A 27021-nucleotide genomic window follows, 5' to 3' on the forward strand; every position below is an offset into this window, starting at 1 on the left:
GATAAGGCGTTGTTTGAAATAATTTCTAGGAATATTGTTCATCTCATATCAGCAATTTCTCCCCAACTGGTTGTCTGTCTGTCTAAAGTCTTACCAGCTGCAGTAAGACTCATCCTGCACTTACATTGGATATGCAAATGTGCAAGGGCCAAGGAAAAAAAAAATCACAGTAGAAGGATTATATGTGCCAAAAATAAGTATTAACCAATCCGCTAGCACTGAAGTGGGATTATTTAGTAAGGTATTATATAATAAAAATTGTTCATAATACCCATTGACCACTAGGTGGAGCTATTCTATTAGCTATAACTGCTTAGGTGTTACTGAGGCCAAAAGCAATGTGCACAGTGAGGTTCAAATAAAAGTAATTATTCAGTAAATTGGCATAATAAAAGAAAAAAAAATAAATAAATCTGATTGGTTGCTATGGGTTATGGTGGTCTGCATTGTATCACTAATGGATGTTCAATTTTTTATTTCTCTTCTGGTACACAGACTGTCTGGTTTTAAGGACACTGATACGCAGCAAGCATATGAACAGGAAATTTTGGTTTGATAGTTCCACAGTTATTTTACGGAGTAATTCTGTCTATTGACGTAGACAAGTCCCTGCTTTACAAACTCCACTTTCCTGATGTGCTGCTGCCGTGTAATGGTTTATAGATTTTTTATTTTACACATTTTTAGAGCAAATTTTATTGTTGCAATGCCATTAAGCAAGAATGAGACAGGCAGCAACAGAATTTTTTGTAGATCTTTCAATGCGTGACTTATCATGGACAAAGGTTAAAAAAGTATTTGCACATAGCCACTGCGTAGTGGATAAGGAAAGACTCATTAAGAAAATTATAAAGAACGGCAAGCTTGTAAAAATGAGAATGCTATACTGAAAATTATAGAAGAAGAAACCCTGCAATCACAACCACACTCACTGAACATACACAAATCAATATCAGACACTTATCATCCTGAAGAATAAAATTGCCTGGCAGTGCTGGTTTCTAGAATTATGTAACAATCACCCAGCTCTTCAATGTCACCATTATCATCATCTCGTTATGTGAGAATAGGGCTGGCTTGTTTTCCATGATTATACAAGCCAGGGCGGGGTTTAGGAAGGTCGATGTAGGTTTTAGATATTCTCATTTATCCAGCTCATGGTATAGCTAGTAATGGTCACTTCAATAGGACTTGTATGGTAAGGATGAGAGCATTTTACTTTCATTCACATAATTGACCCTGACATGCTTATTAGAGTTGAAGCTTCAACTTGGATTAGTAGTTTTACTTCCTTTTCAAGTTAAATGTGACTAACTGATACTAAGTGGACTAAATGTAGGTGTATGCATGGTGTAAAAAGAATAAATGGAGGTGAATAAATAATTAGTTTACTTTGCAAGTGAATGCTCATAAGATAATGGCTAGAATGAAAATTGCTATGAATAACTTTAAATTGTATGTCTAGTCATTATATATATATCTCATACAGAGGTGAACATTGCCAACAGTGGGCCCCAGTGCAGAACTGACTTGGTGCCCCTGTTGAATGGGGAGAGTTTGTGGCCCTCTTGCAGCTGCACACTTTGCACCTCTTAATGTCCATCCCTGCACCTATGCCATCCTTGCAAAGTAATTATAAGAAATTCAAGTGGGAGTAAAAAATGGTTCTATTCTGGATAGAACCACTGGGGATATTCACTCTTTTCCTTGTCTTAGTGATTTGGGTCAAGGAGATATCCTAATTTTAGTGTTTATGGGGAAAGTAGGTGAGAGGAAAGAATACAATGAAGGCAAATGTTCTGGATAAACGTTCCTTGACATTAGAGTGATTTCTTCTCATTTCCTTGTTGCCTGATGGGAAGTGATGGGAATTCTCCTAGCAGAAGTCATAGAGCAAACAGTTTTGGCTATACAAATACTTTAATGCTCTTTGCATTACCAGCCATGATGTGATATTGGTAATATGTGAATTTGTTTCTATATGAATTAAAGTATTTTGTATTATAAAAACTTGTTGTCAAATTCTGAGATGTCAAATTCTGAGAAGACCTCCAAAATGACTAGTTGAGTGGAATATGTCTGGCAGACAACCAAATGCAAAAGCCACCACAAATGTCATAATGGACTGGGTAAAGCAGCTGATAGTCATGTCAGTGTCTGCTCTGCCACACAAATATGACTTAAATACCAGCTTCTTGGACTCTTCATTAATTACTAGGCAACCAAAGAAAAGTACTGGTCCTCAGTTTCTTGTGTTAAAATAAATAGCAAGTGCACAGCCGAAACACATAACTGTCTTTATACAGAACACACCTCCACCCTGCTAATAGTGCTGTTTAGGGGTAGTAGCGGACCGGTGTGTTTATCCCTCTTCTCCTGATGTCGGTATGTTCTTCATTACATGGACACTGGTAAAGCCTAAATGGCTGCTTGTGCCAACATCCCCCTTTCCCTATCTGATAGCTGCTGTAAAGGGCATTACAGGTGGTTACTATCAAGACAGATCTAAGTACACATGGCACCTTAAACAGTTTAATAATTTTAAGTGAATACAGAAATGCATCAGTTGCAAGAAGTTATTCTTCTTTATACGCCTGGAGTCAACTGGTAAAACTTATTATATAGTTTATTAAAGCTCTTAGATTGTAAGCACTCAAGTACGCAGTTTGCTCATTTTCTCATATGCAGCCCCTATTTAATGTACAGAGCTGAGTAATATTTTACAAATTATGGTTAATAATATTAAAGTGACCCTTATGTTTTACAGAAGTTACAAAGATTTGACTGTAAAATAGACTGTAGATACCTACCTTTCCTGCTACCCAACCGCTGCCCAAGAAATGCTTAAAAATTTTAAGTCAACAACCAACATTTCCAGTAGTGTTGGCCTCATTTCCTTGTAGATCTGTTGTCACTGCTGTCTCCTTAAACAATGTGAATGTTAGCAGGAAGAATCAGTAAAAGGGGACCAGAGGACTCACACTTCTGAAAATAGAGTAAATAATAGAACCAGTCTGGCCCTTGGTCAAAGTGGATAAGGTATTTTCTATCTTGCTTTATTACAAAGTATGATCGAAACAAACTAATTAATGACAATTTGTTTCCAATATGTAATGTTCCTGAGCAGGACTATAAAAATGTCTTACAAAGGAGCATGTAGTGATAAAGAAATACTAAAATTGTGTGTGGATCCTGACCCTTGAGCTCTAATCCAGTTTCTTTCTGTATTTTTCTACAAGAGAGAAGGTGTACAGACCGTTATAATGCTCCGTTTATGAAATCCTGGCCTGTTTGTGGCTCGCGAGGACTGGAATTGGACAGCTCTGGGCTGGATTATGAATCTGTAGCAGGGGATTTACTTGAGTCTTTTCTTGTAAGGCATGTTACAATAGGGGTGATGAGAACCGATAAAATTAAAATTAACGCTTACAAAACAGGAATCGCTGCATTTCCTCTGTTTACATTTGCTGTATAAACTGAAGCTGCTGTCCTTGTTACTTGTTCCTTAATTTTAAGTGTTCTGCAGGCAACATTTACCATTTTAATCTGTCCCTCTAGTTAAAGAACACTACCAATGCTGTCTTTTGGGTGTCTGGATAAAGTGTAATAAAGGGCTACTGTTGCTCAGTTATAAGTGGATATGATTATTGCAAGTAATACTAGTATTTATAAAAATATATATTTGTGCATGCTTTTATCTATATTTCCCTCCAACTGTATATAAAGACAAAAGCTGTCTGACAAAAATGAGGATGAGCCAAACTTTAGGACCAAGGACGCTTACAACATTTCGAGCAGAACTGTGTCTATAGTTAGAAACTATTGTGCAGTGTAGAATTGAACTGGGGAGAAGATCAAAGTATATCCCGATTCCAGAGAAATTGACAAAAGGATGCAGGTTTTACTTTGCATCCATCTCTTTCCGCTACATATACGGGTCTTGGGCAAAATGAAAGCCTGATGACAGCAAATTCCTTCCTATCAATAAATTAGCCTCCACCTTTTAAACCTACAATCCTTTTGTTGCTCAAACCACTAAACAAATTATCACAACATGAAAAAAAAAGGAAAAGCAGAATCATAAAACAGTCTCAATCTACATACAAAAATTAATTAGTCCAATATCCGTGTGCTTTTCATCTGTGAAAAAAAATCTTTTACAATCCTTCTGCCAATGCCCTTGTGCTCTAAACACATTCACAGGAACTTTTTATCACATAACCAAATGATCCAGTGAATACGTTTGGGGTACAAAGGTTTCCAGAAGGACTTCTGTATGGATGCAATGCACATAGATATGGACTAATTATGGATAAATACTATTATACATACCATATGACACATTTTTAGTATTGGATACCAGCACCTTTAATGTTTTGTTTACCCAATACATTTTCATTTTTTGGTATATAGGATGGGGAAGAACTATTGAATTCTATATTTTGTATAATAAATTAACCTCACCTGATGCTGGTGGTTTTGTGATTTCAAATAAAACTGTTCCGGACTCCATGTCACGAATTTTAAATCTTGTGAAGTCTATCTTGTAAATATTTTCTTCTGGGGTGCATAAATAATCTGCAAAGAGAACAAGAATGATTAGAGGAAAAAATCCAGTCTCCCTGGAGAGACTTAAACTAAAAGGTTTACAGAGTTGACTGCCTTAGGTTATGATTATGCACCGATTTTTTTTCTTTTTCTGTTCATTACTGGGTTAGTTTACCCAAAATGTATATTTTGGTTATATCAAGAGATAGTCCAGGTCAATCCCTGACATCCAATATATTTAGGAGAGTCATGCAGCAAGATGTTCCTATCTTCATTTGGGTATCTGTTGCATTTGGTATAATAGAAATTAAAAAGAAAAAACAGCAAAGACCTCGCCAATGGCATCATTGACATATGGAACAATATAAAAAACATAGGGAAAACCCTTCAAGATTCACTAAACACAAATCTGTATTTTAGCCTATTAAAACCCAATGAAATCTTCACATACTCCAGGACAGTGAGACCATTGCAAAGAGCCAACTGTTTCCATATAGCGTTTGTTTTTCACAATTTTCTGCCCAAGGAAGAGGATTTCAAACTCCCTGTGACGATTAATTGGGAACATACCAGTAAAAAACTTGACAATTAGCTTTTGTTACATATATATTATATCTATTTAATATATCTAATATCTAAATAAACTGGTATCCAACACAGTAACTGCATTCACAGATGTTTGTAGTACAACAGACAAAAAATGCCACACAAGGCTTTTGCTCATCGAGTCATTTGCTCATCTCTAAAACGAATAACATTATCATCAATGTGTGTTATGCTTATGTAAGTTCAGGCTTCCTAAAGTTAAAGCCAGGCCCTTTTTTCCGGCTACTTGGTGATCAATTCTATGGTGCAAAATAGGATCCTTGTAAGGTGAACTAATTGGCAGCCAATAACTCATATAGAACAATTTTAAATCCTCACATTTAGCGGGTTCACAATGTCTAGCACATAGCTGCATATCTTTTAAAAAAAACATTTGTTATATAAACTGGGAAGTGACGAGTCAAAAAAAAAAAAAAAAAGATAAAGCTTGGACACCAGACCACCAGCCTCTTTCCAGACTTATTTCCCCTTTCAGATGATCCCATCATACAGATTGTTAAATCACGAGGTATGAAAAGAAAGACTTCTGCACACCTCCCTAATCCATGCCAAAATTAATCCACACACCGACAGGATTAAATATTAAAGGCAAATTAAAAAAAAAAAGCTTGAGTAAGATAAGACAGAGTGAAAAATAGCCTTTAAATTACATCTGTGTGTTTCACCTGCTGTTAACAACAAATTATTATAATACCTGGGGCTAGCCTAATGTTTAAGCCAGGCAGTTTTACTAACAGTCAATGTGTATCAATTGTAAGAAGGAAAATAAAGATTTCTGGTAATAAAATGACTGCAACAGCCCCAGGAAAAATTAAGTAAATCTGGGTATGGAAAACAAATGCATACTTCTCCCTAGCACTACAAAATGTATTAATTCGTGAAAAGAAAGTTACTGGCCCTAATACTGGGCTAGTAGGAGCCGAGTTTACTATACAGGGTTTGCAGATAGATGTAGAACCAACTGTCAATCAGACCTTTGGCAATACTTAAGGTGCGTACACACTTCCAATTTTTATCGTTCCAATCGAAATACGAACGATCGATTGGGCAAAAAATAGTTCGTAAAAAAGTAACCAACGACGCCGACGAACGAGGAAAGTCGCTGGAAACGAACGACCGGACCGACGGATCGGATTGGGCGACGATCGTTGAACATCGTTCGTGTGTACGGTCGTTCGTTGATCGTCCATGTTCAGAGCATGCGTGATGAACGAACGTCCGTTCACTTTCCTGTCGTGCACATAGTTCCTCTATCGCTCAAACGATCGTATCTATTGTGTGTACAATATCTACGAACGATCGTGTCGTTAACTCTATGTGCAGGATCGGTGCTATACGATCGTTCATATATATCGTGCATGAACGTTCGTCGTTCGTTTTCCAACGATAATAATTGGAAGTGTGTATGTAGCTTTAGGCCCCTGCTGATTGAAGAGCTTAAACAGAGGAAGCAACCGGCTTTTCTATAAAGCGTACTGGCCCACTTGAATGGACTGCCCAACACACCACAACCAGCAAAAAATCATGCATTCAATTTTAGCAGACAGTACAATGCAAAACCATGCACAGAAATGCAACATAATTTAAATTATGAAAGAGGGGCTGCAGAACCCTAAACAGATTAGCTGGCAAAAGTCTACAGTCCCCCCATCAAGCTCAGTCTTGACATGAAGAATTATATATGATGACGAGAATAAATACTGATAAGTAAAACAAGAGGCCTGTTTTAATGTTTTAACTTTGTACAGGTATATTGGTTTATTGTTTGCCGACAGCAGTTAGCGGTTCACATATTTCACTTGTTGATGGGAACAGCCCTTTTTTATTAAAAGTGTCACAGATATTCCAGCTGGCTGCATAGTGCATTATTTGTAAATGCTGATTGACTAAAACCATACAACTCTTAAGCTGCTTTGCAGCCTCATTAAGTCAGCATTCCTGAAATAGAAACAGATTAAGAGTTGCCAGGGCTCCATAATAGTCTGCCAGTTCATCTTCCATAAACACAGGTAACTTGGCTCCATTCTACCTAGATCACTGCTATAGCTGCATATTGATTTCACAGGCAGGTACGGTTTCAGCCATCAGTCATTCCACATGGAAATAAAACAGGAAGGTAGAGACACATGAGAATAATCCCTATGCGTATCATTATCAGCATGGTGACAGAAAGGATAGTGAACGAATAATGTGCAGCATTTTGTAATGTCACACTTGGCTGGAAAATAGAAATTGCAAGTTATAATTTTATAAAATGTACCACTATCTTTAACTGGATATCTGCCAACATATTCACAAAACAGATATATTAATATTTTATTTATTATTTTAAGATGTCAACATTGTTAATTTATAATTCAATTGTCAATAAAACAACAAAGTTTTAAAAAAACCTTGTCCAATGTAGAAATTTCTTTCACTGCCTGTCCTGAAGACACAACCAGCCAAAGTTGTTCAAAGAAAAAAAAACTGATCAAAGAAAACAAGAAGTGTGCGTTTAATGTTATTATTTGTATGGTGAGCAGTAAAAAAACTTTTCTTGAAAGGCAATATTACCAAAAGAAAGCCTAAACAAACTATATATGTATTAATTAAGTAATGACACTATTATTGCGAAATAAACAAGCACAGAGGAAATCAAAAAATATGTGAAGGTCTATAGGGGATGTACACGTGTCAGAGATAAGCTAGGTAATAGTGCAGATTGTTTCCTCTTTTAGTTCAGTGTATGCGTCACTGGAAACCTCATCATTCTCTAGGGTAAGTCGTTAGAGGGCAATTACTGTTGCAGGGGATGAAGAGGAACCTTTGTATCTTTTTTCTTAAAAGGTGCAAAACTTAAAGCGTGTCCCAACATTTTTTAACATTTAAAGCTGAACTCCACTAAGAATAAAAAATAACAGTAGGGTTCCTCGTGAACTGCAAAGGTTAAAGAATGTTTTTGTGTAAGGGGAAATATTTAAAGCAACAATACTTGCGTTACTTCTCATTTCCAAAGCCTACCTCCTAGCTGTGAGACCAGGACCCCAAGCTTCTTTTTGCTCCATCTGTTGCAGGCACTCCAAAATTACACAATGCAGAAGTCCACAACTGTAAATGACGATTCTAGGGGTTTGCCAAATATATATACACTCAAATGCAGTGTATATATTTATTTATACACACACACATACACATTTTGCCCCAGTTCAAAGGTCAATTTTCATTTTTCCATTATTCAGCTTTAATTTATTTCTTACATTTAAGTTCAAATACAGAACAATCAAACATCCAAAGAGTTTGTTTTATTTATATATTATCAAATACTGTTATCAAATACTCTTTGTTTTACCTGACAGCATCTTTTCCTTACCTGAATCTGCTGAGTCTCATACTTCTGGGAGTGAATATCTAGCAAAACAGTCTATGTAAAAAGCCAACTGGTACCGTTTTAATGACTGCATTATACTGTGCATCCTTAGGACTCCATCGCTGGACAACCAATACAAAGGCCCTGATTTATGAAAGTTCTCCAAGGCTGGAGAGAATACACTTTCAGAAGTGAAGCTGGGTGATTCAGCAAACCTGGAATGGATCTGGTCCAGGATTCAAAACATTTGCTAGCAACTAGCAAATGATTTTTAAAAATCAATTCCATGTTTTCTGGATTACCCAGCTTCACTTCTGAAGGTGTATTTTCTCCAGCCTTGGAGAACATTATTAAATCAGGGCCAATGAGTCAATCAGTTGTGTTGCAATTCTAATGAAAAAAAAATTAAAAAGCTTTAACAACTGAAACAATGTATTCATGTATGCTTATCTTTTAGTAATATCCAGGAAAAGAAGTTGGGCACATTTCATACATTATGTGCTGACATAAGGAAAAATATTACAGACAAAATATACTTCTCTGTATTTCAATGATGCATCTCATAAATCTGCAAGAAACTGCAATTGTTGAAAAGTATTGCCAATCTATTACTAAGTACTACCTCAGAAAATCTCAAAAGACAATGCTGAATAAAGAAATGTTACGCATCATATCCCCAGACAATGTACTATTTTTAAGGAACTGTCAGTGGTACAGACATAAGGCCGCTGGGAGGTAAACTCCAGTCTGTTTAAAGCACTGCTCCACTGAGAGAAGAAACACCATACACTCCTCATAAAGAAGTTTGTTTACGTAAATGCAAAATCATGTTTTCTTTTGGTCATATAAATAGTTGTTTAAATGGAAACTCAACTTATCAATCTATCAACTGCTGTAAGGAATGCAGTGTGTGCATGCTTATATGTATGTGTATACCCACACTGTACTATTGCCACCCCCGGGACATCATTCAATCAGTGACCTAGGCACATGGTCATAGGGGTCACAGCTGTGACCAGGTCCCTTGCTTTAGAGAATCTGATTGATCTGTAGCTATGGCATTGCTTATTTGGTATCCAGGCTGCATCTCCCCACAATTTCCTAAATGACGACTCACAACCTTGAGGACTTCACTGGACGATTGATGAATAACAGCGGCATTTGATTATGCTTCACCCCCAGAACAGGTCCATGTGTTCCTGCTGGCTATAGTAGGATCTACAAAAAATAAGTGCTTTACACAATTCTGTCCTACATTTTTAGGGATCTACTGTAAAATAAAACAAATAGAAAGATACACACCATCAACAAATATGCCTAAGCAATTATTATCACCAATGTATGAGCAACCAACGCCTTAAGGAAGGAGACGTGTGAAATCTCAAAAATGGTGGGAGAAATTGCTTTGACATATTGAACCTGATTTATTAAAGCTCCCTGGGACTAAGGAAACTGGGTGATCCAGCAAACCTCAAATGGATTTCTTAAAAATAATTTTCTTTTAGTTGGCAAACATTTTCAATTTCATTTCCTGGACCAGCTCTTTTCCAGGTTTGCTGAATCACCAAGTTCATCCAAAATAGTCCATTTTCTCCCATCTTGGAGAGCCCTAATAAATCAGGCCCAGTGTTGGGATGGTGTTTTTTGCTACTATGTCTGCTTGCATATCTATTAAATATACAGTGCAAGAAGGTTTAACATGTAAAACTGGTAAGCTACAAGCATACATGTAGTAAGTCAGCAGTGGGGACTGGAATCCCAGAATTATGAATATCTGTATTCAGTATACAGTAAATCAAGATGCTAAAGTCATAGACAGGCCCACCCCCTCAGATACCTTATTGAAGATCTATTGATAGTTACCTTAATGACCAATAGTGAGGCCTGAAAGGTAAACTCAAGCAAGTGAAATACTTTCTCTATTCATTCTTTCTGGTAGTTTATGTATGCTGCACACAGGTACAGGTCAATTTAGGTTCAGTTTAGAAAGGAAAAAAATTAGGTTCAGTAGCCATAACTTAGTATTTACCATAGTCATACCAAAAGAGCTTATTTTAACATAGCCGGACAAAATCAATCACTATTACCTGTGCACTTGATTTAGTAAACTTACTCATAGACTGGTAAGGCATCTTTTTATGAATTTCTGTGGATGACTACACTATGCTTTTTAACCTATGAAACAACACATAGGTCATTATTTAATAAAGTAAAGAACAGTAAACAATTATTACCTATTGTGCTTCGTTATCTGGCTATTACAAGCCTATTAGGGGTAAAATCTATTTCTGGTTAATTGTACATCATTGCTTTTTCTACTGAGGTATTAGATCAGACATCAACCCAAACACTTCAAACATGTATGAGGAAGGGACTGAATTTTCCCTATGTGCCACTAATGTTAATGGCAATCGTATGATAATGGTAAAATGGACAGACCCCTTTGCACTGGAAAAATATGCACGCGGAAAATGTAGGACTGACTGCATCTCTAGTAGGAACAACAGCCACATGGAAGGATATAGAGTGGGTCAGAGATGACCACCACTAAGAGCTGACCAATAAAGGACTGAATACATTTTCAACACATGACCTGAACATATTTCTTGTCCACTTTTGCTGCATAGTGTCATTTGTAGACCTTGATTTGTATAAAAGTATTCAATCTCTGCTTTTAGCAAACAGTAAAAGTGCCATTAAAATGAGTGTGCACTGTGTTTTATGTCCTTTTGACTTGGTGATAATGCTTAGAAAATACATTTTCCTTCACATTACAACACACGTTAGCAGGCCCAAAATAGCAAATCTACATACTGTAAGCTTTAGGAACATTAACAGAACCATTATCCAGTTGAAAAATCCTGCCAACTGCAGCACAAACGAAACTGCCAACATGCACTTGTTAAGTAGAACTTTAGCCAAAAATATCTTTAAAGATATCTTCAACTCTGTTCACATAAAACTTTAATTTAAAAATATTCTTTATTAGCTGCAAACTATATAAACTCACTTTGTGTGCAACAAACATCTTTGCAAACTATAATAACCTAAAACGTAGCAGTGGCATCATCACTGTGCTACAAAAAAAACCTAAGCGAAGAGAAAGCGGTGGGTGGGAGCCATCAGATCTACTCCAATACAGGCTACCTCCAGAAAACTACAACAGGGGGAAGATACAAAACCAGTCACCCCGCACAAGAAGGGAGAAAACCAGGACTTGTCTTGACTAACACTGCACAACTATTCAAGTGAACAGGACCTTACTTTAGCCATGTGAATATAGTAATAAGCCCCAAAATCTATGAAAATAACCATGTCTTTTTAAAAGAAACGTTCTTTTTTTCTGATGTGATAGCTTTGTGTTTTGATCCTATTTGTTATAAAGTCACTAAGGGAGGGCAGCATTGTGATAACATCAATATCTCCCCTACAAATTGCTTTTGTGCACCAATTTTGTCTATTTATAAATATGGGCACCTTACAAAAACCTAAATTTACTTGAATAAGAATGCCACAACAGCATACATTTGCTTAATATACCACACTTAATTTCTTTTTTTTTTGTATCAAACACATAAATAGATGAAGTTTAAACAAATGGGGGTACACTGGCTAACAGGACTAGGGTTCCAATTTTGAATCTTTGTCAGGACACTATCTGCATAGAATTTGTATGTTATCCTCATGTTTGTGTGGGTTCCTCCTTCCACATCCCAAAAAAATATTAGTAGATTTACTGGCTTCGTCCTAAAATTGGCCTTTAAGCTAAGTACACACTTCAGATGTATAACCAAGATGAACAGTTATGCTCGTCCCAGGTGAACATCTGATGTGTACAGTGTTCCCCGGACATCATTCATCGATTCACCGCAGCGATTGATGATTGTTGATTGAGAAAGATCGATATGCTTTTCAAAAGAATTGAACTGCTCGCTCGTCCTTCCCTCTCTAGTCATTTGTTCATTTATCACTGAAATGATCATGAATTTTCCTTTCCAATGACAATCATCTGATATCTGCTGGATATCTGTACAGGGCGTTAGACTATGGTAGAAAGATTTAACGGTGAGCTCTTCTGTTGTACAGACTATAGACTCAATACATTGTTGTATTTATAATAATAATAATTTACAGTGGATCATATCCTGTACTTTGTATTGTTAGTTTTTTTGTAACCGTTCCTTTTCGGTGAAAACGTGAAGGGTTTAGAATAGTTTGTTTCATTTACCAAGCCATCAAGTATGGCCATATTTCTGTATCTGTATGTGAGGGAAGGGGTAAGATAAGCAGATTTCTGTTCAGCTGCCAAGCTTTCAAGAAGTGTCATAATCCGATTTAAAGTCACAAAGGAGTGGGGGAGGATGAGGCCTGATAAGACCACTTCTTGCTAAAGCTTATGTCAGTGTTTTAAGCCCATGCTGGGTGCGGGTGTCTTGGTGTCTTCAGAAATATATAGCTGCCAGCTACCCTCTTCACCAAATTACTGCCATTGTTGGTTCATAGTGTCGTTTTCAGTCACTGGCAGTGAGCATAAAAGCGGCCAATCCTGACACTAGGCCTAAGCTGACATTTTGTCACAGCTAAAAGAGTAATGGCAGCTACATGGAAATAGCTAGAAAAAGGTTATATTTTTGTGCTGTCATTACAGGCCTTAAACACCCCAGAATAGAGTTATCATGTTTACTTGTGACCAGGTTAATTATTAAATGTTTTTCTACAGAATTTCTCTTTTGCTTGAGCCATAGCAACAGCTCTGTCCCCTACCCGGCAGCATTTGTTACCATAGCAACAGTGTTGGTGAATCACAGAATGGAAAAGATAGGGCTGCTCCTCCTCAGTACACAGCCCAGGCATGCAGTCTTCCCCCTCAGGAAGACATCTCTAGGGAAAAACACATTCAGTGTAATAAGATGGAAAACAAGTGATGTACATATAGATATGCATCGATTATCCCCTACATCTATATTTATTATTAAAGATTTGAACCATCTTCCATGTTTTTGATCAAAGTTATATTAGGCCATCACTTTCCAGATTGTGATAATAACAAATCAGGAATTTTGCATAATCTGATATTTAAAAACATTTTTCCAGCCTCTTCATGGACTGCTTGTACTGATCATGCTGCCTTGGGTGCATGGTGAAAACATCATATTTATGTAAACCACACATGACCGTCACAAACTTTAATAACAGAGTGCTTTAATAGAGGAAGAATATTGTTTTCTTTATATGAAAAGAACCAAATGGTCTACAACGCTGCTTCCCAAAGCATGCAGTATGTATCATTAGTGGCATATCTTATTACCTTTGGTTACATGAGGTCTTAATTTAAAAGAAAGGTTTAGTCCCTGCAATTTTTTGTCATCTTAATTATGAATCAACTTAAAGACAGCCAAGCTGGTCATAAAATTTGCGTCTCAGCTTCCTGTTTTGTAGTAATATACAACAGTGGTCCCCAACCTTTTGGAGCTCCTGGAACACTAAATCTACGCACGTGCGGGGAGCCGCGTGTCATTTAAAGGGGAAGAATCTTCCACCATAGTGACGTCATGATGCCAGGTCTGAGCCTACGATCCACACCGGGGACATGGCCTGCGACTTTGGCCAGTGCACCCGCCAAACGGCGTCCTTCTCCTGACCCTGCTGGGGGGTGCACCGGCCAGAGTCGTGGACCACCGCTGGACTCCTTGCTCTCCCCTCCGGGGGTTGGGGATCCCTGCTATACAAGGATTGTTAAGTTCTACTTCTTTACACAATGCGAGAATCTATGCATTTGCAAATTCTAAAAAACAATACACTATATTGTGATAGTCTTATCTCAAGAGTGGTTAAGGGAGGAAAGAAGAGTAACTAAGCCACTGACAGCTCCCTGTAAAAGCACACAAAAAGTGTAAAAGCACTTTTGCTTGTAAAAGCACACATGCATGCTTGTAAAAAGCACACAAAAAGTCACACTAAAAAATGGATACAAAATTTGCTAACTAAAAATACTTTATACTTTTCCTCTAAAGAGGCCCATTTAGAAAAATGTTCTTCTGAAAGAACTACCTCCACCTGGCGACACTCACCTTTACAGTGCTACCCTGATGCATCAAGAAATACCCAATGGTTGTATGAGGAATCAAGTGGCTACCTCTCCTCCGCGTGTCATTTAAAGGGGAAGAATCTTCCACCATAGTGACGTCATGATGCCAGGTCTGAGCCTACGATCCACACCGGGGACATGGCCTGCGACTTTGGCCAGTGCACCCGCCAAACGGCGTCCTTCTCCTGACCCTGCTGGGGGGTGCACCGGCCAGAGTCGTGGACCACCGCTGGACTCCTTGCTCTCCCCTCCGGGGGTTGGGGATCCCTGCTATACAAGGATTGTTAAGTTCTACTTCTTTACACAATGCGAGAATCTATGCATTTGCAAATTCTAAAAAACAATACACTATATTGTGATAGTCTTATCTCAAGAGTGGTTAAGGGAGGAAAGAAGAGTAACTAAGCCACTGACAGCTCCCTGTAAAAGCACACAAAAAGTGTAAAAGCACTTTTGCTTGTAAAAGCACACATGCATGCTTGTAAAAGCACACAAAAAGTCACACTAAAAAATGGATACAAAATTTGCTAACTAAAAATACTTTATACTTTTCCTCTAAAGAGGCCCATTTAGAAAAATGTTCTTCTGAAAGAACTACCTCCACCTGGCGACACTCACCTTTACAGTGCTACCCTGATGCATCAAGAAATACCCAATGGTTGTATGAGGAATCAAGTGGCTACCTCTCCTTAATGAATGCATGGGCCTAAAAAGTCCAATTGCAAGACTCATATTTGTCAGCTGAAGAAGGGAAATTCTTATTCCTGTGTAAGCTCTAAAATGGTCTAAAAACAAGTTTAGGACTCCTAAGAGGTTTGAATGATCAGTATGTTGGGCGAGCATCAGTTGGGAATGTATTCTTTGAACAGAATCCAAATGGGCAAAGTAGTCTCCTTACCTACAGATCACAGTGCCTATAATTTCACTACTTGTTGAACTTACTGGAAGAACAAGCTCATTTTTATGTTTCCTGCTAGGTAATAGATGAAGGCAATAGCCCTCTCCAAGATAGATGTACAAAAGGGTCTGGGCAATTTCATCACAAATGGCTCATCGGTGATATAAAGGCTACCCATCGTACTAGTAAGTCAGGTATCATTCTCACATACCACAATTTGCATTCCAAAAACCTTCCCAAACTGTCAACAGCAGGACAGCGATTCCAAAACTATGTGACGTATTTTTGGCCATCCTTTAGAATACAAGTTCTTCATGTGAATAAAACCGGTTCAGCTAGTAACAAAATGATTCACTGGTTATATTTAGACCAAAGTCTAAAATATGGATCATGCAAGTCTACACAAAAGAGAAATTGTTCAAGGCATACTTGAAACAGTGCCACCCAAGTAGGCAAATACAATGTACAAAAGCCAGGTTATAACCAAGAGGTATAATAGTTTGGGCAAAGGTCATATCACAAGTGAATGTAGATTTAAACTGAAGGCAATGCTTATAATTGAATCTGCTTTGTTGACCTTATCATATAATAAGCCATCCATTTATTCTGTGCAATTTCTGCGCCATTCATTACAAGGTTTAAACGTCTACACAGATAGGCAGCAGTACTTAAGGCTATTCTCAAGTACCTGACAAAGAATGTAAGGAATGTTCAATCTCAAGAAGATCAGAAAACCCAAATAAAATACCAAAACTCAATGCAAAAGCATGTTGTTAAAGCCAAATACCATGTGGTTGAGGGAAATAATAATAATAATTTGTGATATATTGTAAGTATTTTAGCAACTTTTTTTTGCCAATCCTTACACAGACTTTTCCTTTACATAGTGAGAAAGGCCATTTTCAGTACACTGTATATGAGCGAGTTCCAAGAAGATGAGATGGCCTATTATCATCACATGATCAGTACGTGAAACACTGTATGTAGAAGACAACTAATACTCACCTGTTCTAAATACCCATACCTCGGTATTTATTGGTAGCGGTTCCTACATCACAACAGAACAGTGAATAGAACAGAATAGTGATGTAGGGGCTGGTAAAAGGATCCTTATAGTACAGAATGTATTCAACATGGCATGGGCAGTGAAACGGCTTTAACTCAGTAGGAGGCCGGTCTGTGCTACGAGATCACTGATTCTACTAAGAGTCCTTCTCTACAACATTCTTTTTCAAGAAAACCCATTGTAAGTGGGTTACCTGAAGCAGCTTTTCTTCTAATTAACTTGAAGTAAATTTAGCATGTGTGGATGGGCATTTGTCTGCCCAAAACTGGTTTTGCATTATAGTACTATGGTGCTACAAAAGCCCCAGAAATCATAGACACAAGCCCAAAGCTCATTAATACAGGAACCTAAAAAAATATTTCAGTTGGACATCAAAAAACTTCTTTGCCATAAAGCATTTAGCTTATCTTTTATGACATGACAGCGCTGGTTTAATACAGAACACTGCATCCTCTATACAGCAGATTATGAGAATTAAACCATAAGAGAAATCACGAGATGAAACTCAATTCCCAGTTGGTTGGGAATTCCCATAATCTGGCTTCATGTGCTGTACACGCTTATTTAAAGTGAGTGCACCAATTACAAGAATGGAAAAGAAGTTGCCATGATTGCATGAAAGAAAAAAAAAAAAAAAAACCCCAGCATTTATTTTCTTATTGAACATTATGGAAGTCCATGGAATGAAATGCAAACGGCCCCTGACTTTATTCTAAAGCTCTGTAGACATGCGTTTGTTAGTAGAGGTGACCTACAAAATCCTAAAACTTTCCTCTACAAGAGTCAAAGCTGAAATGGTGCATTTAGTATGTTTGTTGGCATTGATTTATAGGCAGTATCCATTTTTGTCATATTGTCTCCTTACTTCCTTAAATACCACCACTACTACTAATTTACAGAAAAGCATTCAATACTAGGCAACTGTACTAAACAAATTCTCCACACCAGAATCACTTCAATAGTACAGCACTGCCTCTCAGGAATTTGGTTTATTTACTTGTAGTCTCTCCCTGTCACAACATAAATATCAGACACAATCCCATCTTCCAAATTCAATGCTTAAAACAGAACTGACAGAATATCAGTTATAAGTGTTCAGCTTTGGCAGGAGCCAGAACCGCCTCTATAGGGTTATGCAGCCTAATAATTTGCTGACAGGTCTGTTTCGACAGGGAACACTAGTAGATTAAAACACACATATCTATTCTGAAGTGAAAGGCTGTGCTGTTGTTTTTACTTATCATCAGAAATTTAGATACTAACAAATGCCTATTGCTAAAAAAAAAAAAAAAAAAAAAAAAAAAAAAAGGTTAGTTCAAATGGTTCAGAAATGGTCCAGTAAGGGTTGGATTGTAGCCTGCAAACTCCCCTAAGCAGGGACATGCCACAATGGCAACTATGCATTTTGAAAAGCAATGCATATATCCACATTATCAATAATCACCTGGCTGCTTTTAAGTTGTTACTAAAAAGTTGGATTACAAGGCAGATTCCAATGGCAACAACCGGTTCCTTCAGTTTTCCGGCTTGAATTTTGGATCGCACTTTCATTACAGGGACCGGGACGTCTCTGCTGCCTGCTCCCTGGAACTGTGCCAGATGTCCGCGGGTGCTGCGAGAGGAAGGCTGCCCTGGGTGTGGAGGTAAGTATACCTTTCAAGAATCCGGAATTTTCGAGAAAATCCAGCAGTCAGGTCCGGAGGTTGCCAGATTTTTGATTGTCAACTGTATTTCAGATTAACCACCTTCGATTCATTCTAGTAAAATTACAATGTGAGGATCCTTGTTTTCCTTACCAGCATTCAAGTGTTCTTCCCATCCCTAAAATGTAACATTAATTAAACACTACAAAAACATCAGAGAACAAAAACTTCCCTGGAGGAAGCAGCTCCATCTACCCTGATTTGTGATTCAAATTTAGGCACATTATATTCATATCTGAATATATATTAAATGCTTGTAGGCAATGTTTTTATTCTGCTGGTAATCCTGGTATGTTTTAAAAGAGGAACAAAACTATATTTTCCTGATTCCCTGAAAGCAGTTACAAGTCTGGTATGGACTTCAAAATTTTCCAGAAAATGACCAGTCAGGCATGGATATTAGAAATGAATACTTGGGAAATGTTGTTTAAACAATGGTCTTGTGACAGATCCTGACCTGCTGGATAGTTTTATGTGATTAAGAACACTGCCATCCACTTTGGAAATTCAAAATGTGCATATGGCACAAAAACGTATAAGCAGTAGTTACCACTGGTAAAAAGTATTTAAAGCTCCTGAAAGATAGGAGCCAATTTACATGCACTTGTAACCATTCCTGCTTGGTCTCCCCTTCCCTGTATATCCCCATTTTTGGTTAACTTCCAGTCCCATTAAAGAAAAACCAAAAAAAAAAAAAAAAGCTTAATGACTACTCTTAATCACAAATTGTATCAGGAATGTAGCATCTCCCCCAAGGTAATGGTCAGTCACATGAGGAAGCAGTACCCTCAATCTCACTGCCAGTCTGAATATAGCCTTGCAAACTGACGTAATATATCTTTAATACTACAGGTTTCAATGAGACACTCTGAAGAGCATGTTGAAAGCCAGAGACTTTAGTAAAAGATAATCCCTGCATACAGTTATGGGTAGATGTTAAGTTACAACACCCACTGGCTTCTTATACCTATCATTTTGCACGTTATTGGTTCCATGTTAGCATAGCCTTAGTCTTTACGGTGAACTCATTCTATCAGCTATGTTCAATTAATTTGTATTATGTAGAAAGAACAAAACAGCATGACTCCATCGCCTGGAGAGGCTGGTATCACATGTCTAGCAAGGAGATCTTGTCATTTAAGCCCCCAAGACAAAAGAATCAAGTAGGTTACTCAGTGTACCCATACTTTAAATATCAGCTTTAGGTGGCCTTATCCTTTAAGAACAAAATTAGTACTATTTTGGTATTATAATGTGGTAAAGCCAACCTCCCTGTCGTTAAAACCCAACGCCATGGTCTGCTAATGCCAAAAGATTAATTAAGATAAAATGAGCTACAATTTGCTCAAAGTAATCCCTAATTTAATCCAGTTGTGTAACTCTTGATGTGTTTGTCGGTAGACAAAGGTTTGGGATGTGTGCATAAATCCTGCTAATAATGGTAGGAATACCAAATGTCCTGGTCAAGCAGCACAACCTAAACTTTTTTATATAAAAGACTAAATATGTATGGGGTTGGAAGCACAGTTGCATCAGGATTGTGCATTCATACCAGTGGTTACAAAACCATTCATTTATTAGTTCCCAGCCGCTTACGTCACTAGACTTTTTTTTTATATACCATTATTTAGAAAAGAGAAGAAGGGCATGACAAAGACCAAAATAAAATACAATGTACAGCCTCAGCAGAGATAACATATAAGAGATAATAACAGACATTAAATCTTCAAACATCACAAAAATCTGGCACAGAAAAGATAACAGATTAAACATGCCAGAAAAACAGATAGAGAATGTTTTCTATACCGACTACAGTCCCTCAGACACTCCAAATATACAAATGCAATCACTATATTTCTACATATTGGTAGAGGCCACAGCCTGTTCATCGGACTGACTGAGGAAAAAGAGGAATAAACATGGGGTAGGTGACTGGACACCATGCGAGTAAGCCCACCTAGCAATGGACTTCTTTATATAAGAAATCCACAAAGCAATATTTGTGTCCACCGGTGCTTTAATGTCCTGGTTCCTAATGTGTACTAAACATACCCAGGGAGAACCTCAGCCCTATTATTATTATTAGTATTATTAATAATGAACAGGATTTATATAGTGCCATATATTACGTACATATTATGCAGTGCTGTACATTAAATCCTTGGTCAAAGCCATCATTCTGCTTGGTAAAAACAAAAATCCTAATAAGATTATTATGTAAACACAGAATATATCAAGCATTTGTGAAAAAAATTGATACATAATTATGGGAATTGGGCAATAAATGGCAAGGTCTAGTAGATATTCAAACATACCAGAGGAAATTGGGTAAATGGTGTCCTTTATGAAATTCACCAAACAAATAGAAAGGAACTCTCCTTCACCCATGTGCTGGTTTTTCTGCCATATTATATACAGACTTAGCTATCTGCTCATTTAGAGGTTTTGCTAATTAGAGGTTACAAATTAGTACGTTTTTTTTTTTTTTGCTTTAATTTTCATAGATAAATATATCTAGATAAATATATATGGATACATTTCCCCAAAGAGAGGCAATTCTGCCTCCAGAATATGTCCTAATTGGGGTACAAAAAGCCTTAAATTTGAACTTCAGTGAAAATCAAGAATTACTGTGCTACCCTCACCACGGGGCTCTCATACCACTGCAAGGTTTAAATGCTTCTTTGCCTAGGGTACCATTCAAAAGCACTTTAACTTACTTTATTCTCCTCTCCCCCAGCAGCCTGCACACTCTTCTTCTCTCTGATGCTTTGAGTTGTGGAAAATCTCTCTGCATCGTCAGTTACAATACAGAACTGCTGGTCCTGCATTGTACATTGCATTATCAGGGGCCTCCGACTGGCAGGTGAAGCACCAAAAAGAAGCTGCTCCAGTGACTGGATGCACAGCAAATAAAAAGCCTGAGTGAGGAATCAGGTAAGTAAAAATGTTTTTACCACTAAACAAAAAAAAAAGCCCTGCTGAAAAGGTAAGTTTTCAGTTTTAAAACATGGATGAACATTCAGTTTCAAATTTGCTAAAAACATTGCAAAAAGGCAGTCAACATTTTACACCAGGTTACCCAAATGAAAAGTCTAATCCTTGCTGAAATGTTGTGGAGAAGGACCCTTGCTCTTTCTGTGGCATCACTTGTCTCTTTGTAGAGGTTTGACATTCCACCTGCTAAAACAAAGCTAGAGTTCACGAATCATCACGTTCATTTGCAAAGCTACAAGTCTGACTAAGCAGTGTGTTTGATGGACGACTGCTGAGAGATCATGGTTTCTACTTTAGGGTACTTCTGGCTCTTTGACATTTCCACATCTCCACTGCAGCCTATGGCTGATTCAACTGGCCGCCTCTTCCTGCTCCCGAAGTCATAAAATACCTACTTGTATTTGCAATGCTTATGGGAAGAAATCAGCAAACACAAAAACATCTAAACCCATCAAAATAGTCTCCTGGCCATGATGTAAGACCACATCTGCCATTCAATCCAATCAATTCCTAAACAGCTACAAGTCACCATTGATGGTAACTGTACCCAACTGGCATCTGAAAAACCTGCCCAATAGTTAGGCCTCCACAGGGTATCTTTTAAGAAACATAAAACAGAGAATTGGCTCACTAAAAAAACAATTTTTGGGGGGTTTTTTTAATGAGTAAAATTTTAAAAGCAATAAAATAACTTTTTCTTCATATTGTCTGATATATAGATTTAATTTCCATCTTCTTAGCACTTACGGGCAATTAACAAAACTAAGTTCCCTAAACTGTGAAAAGCAAGCAATGATTTTACTTTCAAGAGTCTGTTACACAGTACATCTGAAACTGTGCAACTTTCTTGTCTAGTATCAAAAAACAGAGCAGCATTTATTTAATAGACCTGCCTGAATGGAACTTGGATGATTTAATCATGCAAATTTGCACACAGTTAACAAACTGGACATTAATATAAAAAATTATAAGGTGTGGAACGATTGAAAAAGTGTAAAATGTTTTTGACTAGTGTTGAGCGAACCCGAACTGTAAAGTTCAGGTCCGTACCGAACTTTACAATTTTGGGTACCCGAACCCGAAGTTCGGCCGAACCCAGCGAACCCAAACTTCCAGGTGTTTGCTCATCCCTACCCACTAACCATTAATAGTAGTGGTGAGTGAACCTGAACTGCAAAGTTACCCGGACCCGAACATTGAGGCAAAGTTCAGCCGAACCCGAACTTCCAGGTGTTCGCTCATCCCTATTTAAAATCTAAAAAGTCCCAAAAAAGTGATTAATTTTTTATTCATGCATGATATAGACACTTCCTCTTGGCTATCCAGCAGGAGCATTCAGTAAGGATCCAGATGAAGTTGTAGAAGCAGTGAACCATTTAAAGCCAGATGAATTTTTCATTACATACATTACTGCTGTATTCAAACTAAATGCATCACATATAGGGTTGTCAGTATTGTTACGCAGATCAATACTAGAAAACCAAGCTCAAAATCTAGCATGATCTGAAAGTACAAGGTGAATTTAAAGTGGGACTAAAGTTCCACTTTAAAAATGTGTAATCAGGCAGGGATTTATTGTAGAAAGAGGCAGGCAGTGTCCCTGTTGCCTGATCGCTCCATGGAGGTGTCAAAAATCACTGTGCATGTGCAGCTTAGAGTTGTTTGCCATAATACCTGGCACATCCGGACTTCCCCTGCGCTTTCAAGTATTCAATTAATCTCCACGTGCCTGTGTGGGAGTTACGTCATGCAGCCCAGCCAATCAAGATCACAAGAAAGAAGAGAGGAATGAAGATGGTGGTGCCCAGCGTTGGAACGGGAACAGGAGTGTATTTCATAATATTACAATCTTCTATAAATTTTGTCCTTTAATTATTTTAATTTCAATGATAATGAGTATATAATGAGGAGAAGAGAGGCTGCAGCAAAACAACACAGCCAAGAAATACATAGGAACCGGAACTTTATCATCTCTGAGCTGGCATGTCAGAGTAAAGCAGATGAAGCAAATGAATCCAATGCCATTACCACTTTAAATAGCAAAAGAGAAATAAAACAGCTAATTTATCAGAGTATTTCAGGATAAGAACATATAAATTCTATTCAACGTGCATGTACTAAGTGTTCCTATACGATTTGTGCTAATCCTGTAATTTGCAATCTGGTAGTCAAAAGAATTGGCACAAGCAGAATTGGTGTGCCGTGCACAGCCAGATCCTCCATCTGATGTATCATCAAAGGCCTTCAGCAATAATAAGACCCGTTCATTTTACACAAGGTACAGTCAGATGAAGACTTCATGTCCCTATTCATATTAAGAGGCAGAATACAAGCAAGTGCTCCCATCAGGCAACTAGTTCTCATGTTTAGGGGAAACCTACACTTATAGAAATACAGGACCTGCTATTGCCAACCCTTGTATTTGCCTGGTTGGTATACGGATAACGGCTTCATTTCCCGAATTGCACGCTCTTTTCACTTCCTGCTTAAGGGGGTTACAGATAGTAACAAGATCTCATAAAATACAGGCATCCCTAGTTTTGTAGATAGGGCAAATCCCATGGTTTACAAGGCCAACAACATACCCATGTCACAACCCATTTTGCAGACCATGAATACACAAAACATGATTGGTTAGGCTGACAAATATGATTCTTTTACATTCACTTTACAAAACCTATTGAAAAATAATATTAAAGAAGTATATCCCCTTCAATCAGGGACAATTGGGAGGTATGCTAGAGGTACTGTTGCTTTATATGTGGTTTATGTAGACCCATTTGGGTAAAGTTATACAGAAAGCACTTTCTGGGTTTTAAAATATGCATTTATTGTTTCCTATAGACCTCCACAAAATGCATGACGGAAGCACACTGCAAAACTTAAAGGGTACCCTACAAACTAAAACATAATGACCATGGAATACATGCATGTAAAAGCTTATTTATATGCCCATGGATACAACTGACTTTCTTCCTTGTTAACACCTGAATCAAAAAAAAAAAAAAAAAAAAAGTTAATGGGCACTGGAAACATCTAATTCTTGACCCATAATTCTACATGCCAGGCACTCCCATCTACACCCATGTCTAATTATGCAAAACTTGATGATGATCAACATCCCAGCTCCACCTTTAATCACTAGGTATAGAACCTATCACTTACACCTCCTAAAATGTACACAAACAACTGCTTTACCAGTGGCAAGACATTTTGGAATTCAGCAACTAAAATAATCATCCATTAACTTGCCCAGCCCATTCTAAAAAGGACACCTGTACTGAGAGAAATATGTAGCCTGCTATTGCATACCTCTCTTATTATTATTAATAAACAGGATTTATAAAGTGCCAACATAATATGCAGCGCTGTACATTAAATAAGGTTGCAAATGACAGACAGTGACACAGCAGGAGAGGACCCTGCCCTGAGAAGCTTACAATCTAGGAGGTGTAAGCTCTTCGGGGCAGGGTCCTCTCCTCCTCCTGTGTCACTGTCCGGCTAGTAACAGAGATATAGAGGTTGATTTACTACGGGAATTTAGGTTATTCACTTAAAGTGAATTGTCACCTGGCCAGGAATAATTCAATTGGCTTGGTGAATGTGGTGATTGCTTAATTTGCAAAGACTAACCAATTACATACAAGGACATCTGGGTATCTGGGTTTTATTCTTGAACATGACTGGATGGCTGAAGTTAGCAGAGTTTCATCTCACTTATTAAGCAAAGTGAAATATCCTTTGCAAGGTGATAATTCACCTTGATATTTGAACAGCAGTAAATAAGCTCCATAGTTCAAGGTTTTAGGCTTGGGACTGCATATCAGATTCCCTATTATAGAACTGAGAATAGGTGAAAGTGTTAACTGGGGTTATTCAACAGCCCCTCAACTTTGTCGTTCTATGATGTCATTCTGACAGCAAACAGAAGAATCTAACTTAGTGCAAGAGGTTATATTATAGCTGCGAGCTCTCTAACATCAACAGAGTATTAAGGCCAACATCACCAAATTGTAAAAACCTTTAAAAAGTTCTTTAGCATTCAAAAATGTAAACTTTAAAATAAATGCCTATACAATAACCCCCTTCTGACTCAAAACTAGTGATATGCAAATCTGGGGGCAATCTGCAAACCTTATTCAAAATTCAAACTTTGAAACAATGGTAAAAAAGATTATGTTGAGCAACTCTTGTTATCATTTAATTTTGTCCATTAGTTGGAATAATTAAGCAAGATATTGTCAAATAATGCAATGGGGAAGAGGGGCCAAGAGAGAAAAACATAAGAGGAACACAATCACAGCCACTGACAGTTTTGTGAACTTTTTTTCCTACTAAAAAGTTGCTAATGTGTGTGAAAAACTGACTGTAGAATCCCTATTAAATTGACTATGCAACATGAGGGCCTACCTAAAAACAAACTTGCATTCAATTGGGAATGTTGTTGAACTACACTGCCATCGGTAATTATTAAGAGAATGTACAATCAGATTTTACAGTGTAATATCAGTTTAAAGAGGAGTTTTTATTAAAAAGTAAAGCCTATTTATTGCATAAGAGATGCAGAATTCCTCTTTGACAGTTAAGATTTCTTACCAGCCTGTTCATAGTTATCTTTACAATGAAAACTGAAGCTGCACATGCTGGAATAAATTAATTCCTGTGCAGAAGTTCATTCATCCCAGCACAGCCAATAAGGAAAGTTTAGGATCTCAAACCTGTAAGATGAACAAGATGGAAGCTTAGGAATATATAGGTTCCCCTTAAGTTCTTGTGTATATAGCATTTGTTTAAAAAAAAAAAATATGATCATTCAGAATTCCCTGACAAGTGCACTCGACCTACAGTTAAACCTCCATCTGACTTGCTTGAAATGAATTTTGCATTCCCCTTAGACTTGTATGTGAATGTTAAACTCATATGGTCAACACAGGTCATTCCAAATCTAACTTGCAGAAACACACAGACAATGCCAAGTGCAAAAACAGAAAGCAGTAAAATATTGCTTAGCCATGAGATCTGTGTGTGTAAATAAATTATCATAACACCTAGGGCCTGCACCGAGCTGGACTTTCTATTTTTCCTCTCTGGAAAGTTCTGTCTATATATTCATTTGTTTTTCCCCAAAGGCGGTTTACATCATAACTGGCTCCTTCCTGGATTTTGCTAAGGAACATACAGATAAATGCACTCTAGGGAGGAAAAAAAGGCAGCAATGCCTGGACGTCATTGGGACAAGAAGTGTCCTCACAATTAGGGTAAAGCCTGCCATCTATCAGGAACATGACCTTAGGGAACATGCCCTTCCATGGATACAGAGCTCCACTTTTAAAATGGTAAAACTATCAGCCTCAGGTTCCTATGGGTGCTGAGAAAACATCTCTACAAACTGAATATTATAGAATAATTTGATACATAACAAAACCATTTAAGAAACAAAAAAATAAGAAACTGAATACATAAAACATATGAATACATATGAAAAAAATAAGGAACTGAATACATAAAACCTCTGCCACCTTCACCACTCAATGATGACCTGTAATACAGAATTAAACCCCAGAACTCCTGTAGAAGTTTTGGTCTACATGTTCCCCCTATATCACTGCAGGAGGTGGAGGTCAGTTAGAGAGCTGCAGGGGACAATGCAGATTGACACTTCAAGAAGTGATGGTTACCTAGCAAACTTTGGAGACCAGTTGTCTGCACAGAGCAGCTGAACGAATTCAGTTCCTCTTCATAGGTATATGCTTAGCTTAAAAACTT

At 37.6% G+C, this 27021-nt stretch overlaps 1 protein-coding gene across 2 annotated transcripts in view; it reads right to left on the reverse strand.

Moving 5' to 3' along the window:
• Positions 1–27021, reverse strand: part of UNC119 (unc-119 lipid binding chaperone) — a 39220-nt gene that overhangs the window by 7173 nt on the left and 5026 nt on the right. For both annotated transcript variants that reach the window (XM_072430121.1, XM_072430127.1), the window contains exon 2: positions 4465–4578. In XM_072430121.1, the coding sequence (XP_072286222.1) occupies positions 4465–4578 (114 nt within the window). The remainder of the gene's footprint in view (positions 1–4464; positions 4579–27021) is intronic.

The sequence above is a fragment of the Pyxicephalus adspersus genome, chromosome 1 (assembly GCF_032062135.1).
Source record: "Pyxicephalus adspersus chromosome 1, UCB_Pads_2.0, whole genome shotgun sequence".
Classification (NCBI taxonomy): Eukaryota; Metazoa; Chordata; class Amphibia; order Anura; family Pyxicephalidae; genus Pyxicephalus; species Pyxicephalus adspersus.